The sequence below is a fragment of the Rhinopithecus bieti genome, unplaced genomic scaffold (genome assembly GCF_001698545.2).
Source record: "Rhinopithecus bieti isolate Rb0 unplaced genomic scaffold, ASM169854v2 scaffold_9670, whole genome shotgun sequence".
NCBI classification, from domain to species: Eukaryota; Metazoa; Chordata; class Mammalia; order Primates; family Cercopithecidae; genus Rhinopithecus; species Rhinopithecus bieti.
The window spans coordinates 1536408-1543267 of record NW_016806180.1 but is presented as its reverse complement, the minus strand read 5'-3'; the positions used below and the strand labels follow the sequence as shown (position 1 = coordinate 1543267).

At 41.2% G+C, this 6860-nt stretch overlaps 1 protein-coding gene across 1 annotated transcript in view; it reads right to left on the bottom strand.

Moving 5' to 3' along the window:
* Positions 1-148: 148 nt before the first annotated feature.
* LOC108531509 (ATP-dependent RNA helicase SUPV3L1, mitochondrial) overlaps positions 149-6860 on the bottom strand; it is a 24688-nt gene continuing 17976 nt past the window's right edge. Inside the window, exons 8-12 of the mRNA XM_017875008.1 lie at positions 6323-6414; positions 4226-4406; positions 3572-3665; positions 2275-2494; positions 149-327 (exon numbers count right to left, since the gene is read on the bottom strand). Coding sequence (XP_017730497.1) covers positions 214-327; positions 2275-2494; positions 3572-3665; positions 4226-4406; positions 6323-6414 — 701 coding nt within the window. The 3' untranslated portion in view covers positions 149-213. The remainder of the gene's footprint in view (positions 328-2274; positions 2495-3571; positions 3666-4225; positions 4407-6322; positions 6415-6860) is intronic.

The following is a 6860-nucleotide window of genomic DNA, read 5'->3' as shown; positions in this document are numbered from 1 at the left end:
AACAAACTTCCATAAAGGCTTGCTTTCATCACTGCCTCATATCCTTCCCCACCTGAAACACTGAGAGGAAATTCCTCAGGACTAAAGTCCCAAAAGATTTTGAGAAAAAGTTTTCGCTTGTAAAATAAATTTTATAAATAGCAACCTCTCAAAGGCAGACTATCCATTCATGCTCATGAGGTTAACCAGTAATCACTTGACATATCGACATTTTTAGAAGCGATTCGAAAGGGAGTTTCCACTTACAATGAGATTGGAAAGTGTTGTATCAGGGAGATGGTAGGCAAACATTTCAATCTGCTCAGCAGTTGGATGAAGACCAGCTGCCTTTTAGTAAAAGAAAAAACAATCATAAGCTGATTTTTTTTTTTAAAAAAACGACAAATTTTCTTAAGTTATTGCATGATAAAGTCCTATTCAGGCTAAGCTCTCACCAAATAAATACATTCAAGCTAAACTGTCACCAAATGAAGTAAATGCCAAGAGTTTGAGTAAAAGAAAATACATCATTTTACCATTTATTATTAGAAAAGCTGATGAGATGATTTAGTAAAAATGAAAGATTATGGCTACTGAGAAATTATCTTTTGCTTATATTTTACTCATATTTCTAAAACCTATGATGATCTAACAGCATATAAAAAATGATTTTATGGGCCGGGCGCAGTGGCTCACGCCTGTAATCCCAGCACTTTGGGAGGCCGAGGTGGGCAGATCACGAGGTCAGGAGATCGAGACCATCCTGCCCAACATGGTGAAACCCCGTCTCTACTAAAAATGCAAAAATTAGCTGGGCGTGGTGGCGGGTGCCTGTAATCCCACCTACTCTAGAGGCTGAGGCACGAGAATCGCTTGAACCCAGCAGGTGGCGCTTGCAGTGAGCCGAGATCGCGCCATTGCACTCCAGCCTGGCGACAGAGCAAGACTCCATCTCAAAAAGAAAAAAAATTTTATGGCCAGGTGCTGTGGCTCATGCCTGTAATCCCAACACTTTGGGAGGCCAAGGTGGGAGGATCACTTGAGGACAGTAGTTCAAGATCAGCCTGGGCAACATAAGGAGATCCCATCTCTACAAAATTTATTTTAAAAATTAGCCAAGCATGGTGGTGAGCACCTAAAGTCCCAGCTGCTCAAGAGGCTGAGGTGTGAGGATCTCCTGAGCTCAGGAGATTGAGGTTACAGTGGGCTGTCATCATGCCACCACACTGAAGCCTGAGTAACAGAGTGAAACACTATCTCAAAAAACAAAAGGAAAGAAAAATCTGTTTTCCAGGGTAAAACCGTTTTCCATGTCTCAATTCTCCTCACTGAATTAAAATGAGTAAGAAAAACCCAGTCACTTTAACCAAGGCCATAAAACTAACATACATACACACATCTAGAAAGACATGAGAGCATTTCTGAACTGGAAGTGAGTTCTCTTCACTGAACATTACAGTGCTTAGACACGGCCACAGGTAAGTATAAGGAATGGAGTATGAAACAGAGAGAGAGAAAGTGAATGAAAAAGACAAAGAGGAAAAGAGGCAAGAGAGACTAGTCATGAGGGAAGAAGAGTTCAAGACATGAGGTGCCCAGGAGGGAAGCAGGGAGGTCATGGGAGCCACCCACGAACCTAACTGTACTGCTAAGAAGTTACAGAAATGATTGTAGCACAGCCTTCCCCTGGAAGCTTCTCCCTGCATGATCTCATGTCTATATTCCCCTTCATCTAGTGTCACGGACAAATGAGATAAGCCATGTAAGTGAATTTTCCAGGCAACTTTAAATTTTAACTATTAATAGAAAGTTTGTTTCAAACAGGTACAATTCTAACTCATTAACTAATATTAACCAAAATTTAACCTTCTCCTCACTGGATGAAGTTGTATTGTTTAGGGCTGTTTTTGCCCCATACTCAAGGGTTTCGTCTATACTCAGGCTTTTGGTCATTTTTCAGTCCACTAATGTAGCTCTGTGTGCTCAGTTGAAGCAACTGCTTTCCTCCCTGTTCCTTCCCGCTGCTAGATTCCAGAAAGAACTAAAGGCAAATCAGGCTCGCTAAACTTTGTCAATCTGGACCTTCACTTGCATACCATTCTCTGATCAAAGGATCTCCATGGCTCTCCAAAGCAATAAAGTAGGGCTTTTTTAAATGCAGTTTTCATGGCACAAAACTTTCTTTCATTTATGTCTGTATCCAGAAATGTGTCTGAAGCGAGAGTCTGGATGGTGGGTGAGGGAAAGAATGACTGTCCTCCACAGAGAAGTAGTAATTAACATGTTACACCTTACCGTTATAGGATCCACAGGCCTCTTCAAAATTTCCTTTAATAAACTGAGATCTTCGTGATTCATTGTTGTAACCTCTCCTTCTTTAAACTGCGAGCTGAATCTGCCAGCTCTGCCAGCAATCTGCAGGGCTTGAGAAGTTGTGATAGGTTCTAGTTCCTTCTCTCCCTTTTCATTGATACTGGGCTTTATAAGGGAGTAAAAAATAATTCTCCTTATGCTCCTGAAACAGAAATAAAAGTGATCCTGCAGACTGTATGAAAAACTCTCCAATACTTGGGTCATTGCATAATGCTCACTTCAATACTAGCTTAGTCCTCTTGCAACCTTGACTGCCACTTAAAAAATTAAGGAACGTCTGGCACAGTGGCTCACACCCATAATCCCAGCACTTTGGGAGGCTGGAGCAGGAGGATTGTTTTGAGGCGAGGAGTTCAAAACCAGCCTAGGCAACAGAGCAAGACCCAAGTCTCTACAAAAAATTAAAAACATCAGCTGGGTACGTTGGCGTGTGCCTGTAGCTCTAGTACTTGGGTGGCTGAGGCAGGAGGACTGCTTGAGCCCAGGAGTTTGAAGCTGCAGTGAGCCATGATCATACCACTGTACTCCAGCATGGGGCACAGAGTGAGATTGTCTCAAAAATAAATAAATACATAAATAAATATTTAGGCTTAACATTGTTATCATTTAGAGATAATAACTAGCCCCACATGCATACTAGGCACTCGGACACCTGACTGAAAAACTGAAAATAAAGTGACATAGTACGATACGTTAGCAGTAGTGGAGGGCAGCACTCAAACATCCTGGTGTGGGCCGAGTGTAGTGGCTCATGCTTGCAATCCTAGCACTTTGGGAGGCTGAGGTGAGAAGATCACTGGAGGCCAGGAGTTAGAGACTAGCTTGGGCAACAGGGTAAGACCTTGTCACCACCCAAAAAAATAAAAAATTAACCAGGCTTTGTGGTGTGTGCCTGTGGTCCTGGCTACTCCGGAGGTTGAGGCAGGAGGATCACTAGGGCCCAGGAGTTCAAGACTGCACTGAGCTACAATTGGATCACTGCACTCCAGCGTGGGTAACAGAGCAAGACCCTGTCCCTAAAAAAAGTCCTGGTGCTATTTAACATTTTATTTTTATTTCCCTCAATAGGTGTAGGCAAGATAAATCTCAAATCTAGCCTATAATATTTATTCTCCCAAATCAAAGTGTTTGGTCATTAATGCCAATTAGAAAATTGAAAAACAAAAAACCACCATTCAACTCAATGAATATTCATGTTTATTAAAAACAAATTACTTACAAATTAAGTCCCATGCCAATTGCATCTGTAGCAACCAAGATTTTGCATGGGTCATTGGGATCATTAAACTTTTTTGCTTGAGCAAGTTTGGTCCCTAAAACAAGAACAATTTATGTTAAATCAGTGTTCTCAGTCTTTTATTACATCGAGCTAAGTACATCTTGGAAACCCTCACTCCTGTTCTTCCCATTTTTAATGATAAAACCTTTACTGTTTCAAACTTTATTTCTTTATATCCTCAAGGAGCCACTTATCCTTTACATCCATTCCTTCAAATACTCCGTCATATAGCAACACAATCCCCCACCACACTAGACTTACTCCTGAAGACACAGATTTCAGGACTACAACTTAAAAGGACATGGTCAAGTCCAGATTTCAATGACACTTCTGTAAGAAAATATTAATAAACTCAACATTTAAGATACGGTCTAATAATAGCAGCAACTAACAAGAACGATAATGAAAATACTTCTATTTCCACTAAATGAAACAGAAAACTATTTATTTTATATGATGTTTAACAAATTACCAATACATCAAGCAGCTTAATTCAATATTGTTTACTATGTTTTTTATACGTATCTCAACATAAATTGCAAAGATAGGAGATAGGAGATTTCATATCTTGTCATGATGAAAGTCAATAATTACCAGGTGGGAGACTGCCATATATAACAGCTGATTCCAATCCCCGAATTTCAATCTGCCGACTCACAGAATAAATATCATTCTTGCTAAAACAGACAATGCAGTCCCCAGGCCGAAGGTTATCTAAAGATTCTAGTGCATGGTCCAGCACGGAAATGGGGGTAAGCCTCTTATACTCTCGAACCTACAATAAAGACATGAAATGGCAAAGTGACACACCCAACTCAACTTCTTGTGACTAGTGATTAGGTGAAAAGCTTGCAATGCAGTTAAGCTAAATTGTGATAAGTACCAATTTTTTCAAAAGAAAACATAGAAAAACATTTATTTTGTTATAATTATAAGTGTTACCATCACTTCTCATTGGCATCTCTAAAGTAGTAAGATGAAACACAGTGTTTCATATATTTTCAAAGCTTTTTCTCATATACTTCATTTTCATGGCAATGTGTTAAGTTCAGAAAGGTTATTAACTGCTATTTCCATTTTATAAAACAGTAAAACTGAGCCCAATAAAAATTAACATCTGAGGCACATTTTGAAAGTCTGACTTGTCTAAAGAATGGCAAAGCTCCGGGGCCCGGGCGGTGGCTCAAAGCCTGTAATCCCAGCACTTTGGGAGGGCCGAGACGGCCGGATCACGAGGTCAGATCGAGGAAAGCCGCCACTCCCTGGCCCCTAAACGGTGAAACCCCCGTCTCTACTAAAAAACTACAAAAAACTAGGCCGGGCGAGGCGTGGCGGGCGCCTGTAGTCCCAGCTACTCGGGAGGGCCGTGAGGCAGGAGAATGGCGTAACGCCGGGGAGGCGGAGCTTGGCAGTGAGCTGAGATCCGCCGGCCCAGCCTGCAGAACTTCCAGCGCTGGGGCGGGCCAGAGTGAGACTCCGTCTCAAAAAAAAAAAAAAAAAAAAAAAAAGAATGCAAAACTCACTCTGGGAGGCCGAGACGCGCAGATCATAAGGTCAGGAGATCGAGATCATCCCGGCCAACACAGTGAAACCCCGGCTCTATTAAAAATACAGAAAAATTAGCCGGGCATAGTGGCAGGTACCTGTAGTGCCAGCTACTCAAGAGGCTGAGGGAGGAGGATGGCGTGAACCCGGGAGGCAGAGCTTACAGTGAGCCGAGATGGCGCCACTGCACTCCAGCCTGGGCAACTGAGTGAAACTCCGTCTCAAAAAAAAAAAAAAAAAAAAGAAAGAATGCAAAGCTAAGAATGGCAAAACACAGAATGGACTCCAAAATTTCTTCTACTACATTCCACTATCTCTCCTTGAACACTGAGCGCAAAACTAAAATAACAGGCGAATTCAAAACTATTTCCTTGGTTTATGCTTATAATCCCAGCACTTTGGGAGGCCAAGGTAGGAGAACTGCTTGAGCACTGGAGTTCGAGACCAGCCTTGATAATATAGTGAGATGCCCTCCACACAAAAAAATAAAAAATTAGACGGGCATGGTGGCAAACAAACACCTGTAGTCCCAGCTATTTGGAAGGCTGAAGTGGGAGGATCACTTGAGTCCAGGAGGCTGAGGCTGCAGCGAGTTGTGACTGCACCACAGCACTCCACCCTGGGTAACAGAGTGAGACCTTGTTTCAAATAATAATAATAATAATAATAATACTTCATTTTATCATAGAACTCTGGTAAAGAAAAAGAGAAGTAGAATTAAAAGGAAACCAGTTACTTCCAACTCTAAGAATCTGAAAAAGGAATATAAACTGTGTCTGGCAATTAGATGTGTATCAAAGGCCCCAATATCTGACATACAAGACTTTCAAAACAACAAACTTGCTGGGTCTCAAACTTCTAAGAGTACTGATTTATTTAATTTGAAGAGATCTACTCAAGCCCCACAAGGTTTTGTCAAGAAGTGAAGAATTTCCTGTATTCTTGGAAGACTTAGGGTATGATGATGTCAGAACTTCAGATAATGAGGTTCAATCAAATATATACGATCTAGTTGATCACAAGAAAATGAAGCTTTCTTTTTTAGTTAAGTTCTGATGTTGGCATTATCTACGGCCTCTGAAGCCACTGCCTAGGTACTCTGGACTATGATATGCCACCTGGAGACCAAAGCATCTAATCGAATACCTCCACTTCCTCCCCCGTTGTGTACATAAGCTCCGTCACCAGGTCAATAGCAGCAGGTTCTCCACACAAATGAACTTCTTCAGCACAGAGTCCTGTCAATGCAAAACTGGGTTTCTTAATTTTAAAGATGTATAATTAAATATGCAACATTTGACATAGCTAAAGTACTTTACATTGGCTTACATATTGCTTTACAATCTTACGAAGTATTTTCAAAAATATTATCTCTGATGCAAACCTCGAAATAACCACCCACTTCTAGTGGGCCAAGATTATCCAATTTTTATTAATCTCAGGCCTTTTAAATTGCTTTGGCCAAGGTTTCAACTCTAGCAGAGTGAAACCAGCCAAGATTACAAGCTGGCATTTGGATGCTTAGTACTGAACATGGGTCCTATACTTGTATTTTTCAAATTAGGATCCATGGAATTGCTGAGGTACCTCAGAGGCTGGGGGTTGGAGGGCAGAAGAAACTCCAAGCTCCTTATCCCTGAGCAGATACACTTCCATCTACTTTACATAACAGGCTTCAATGTAT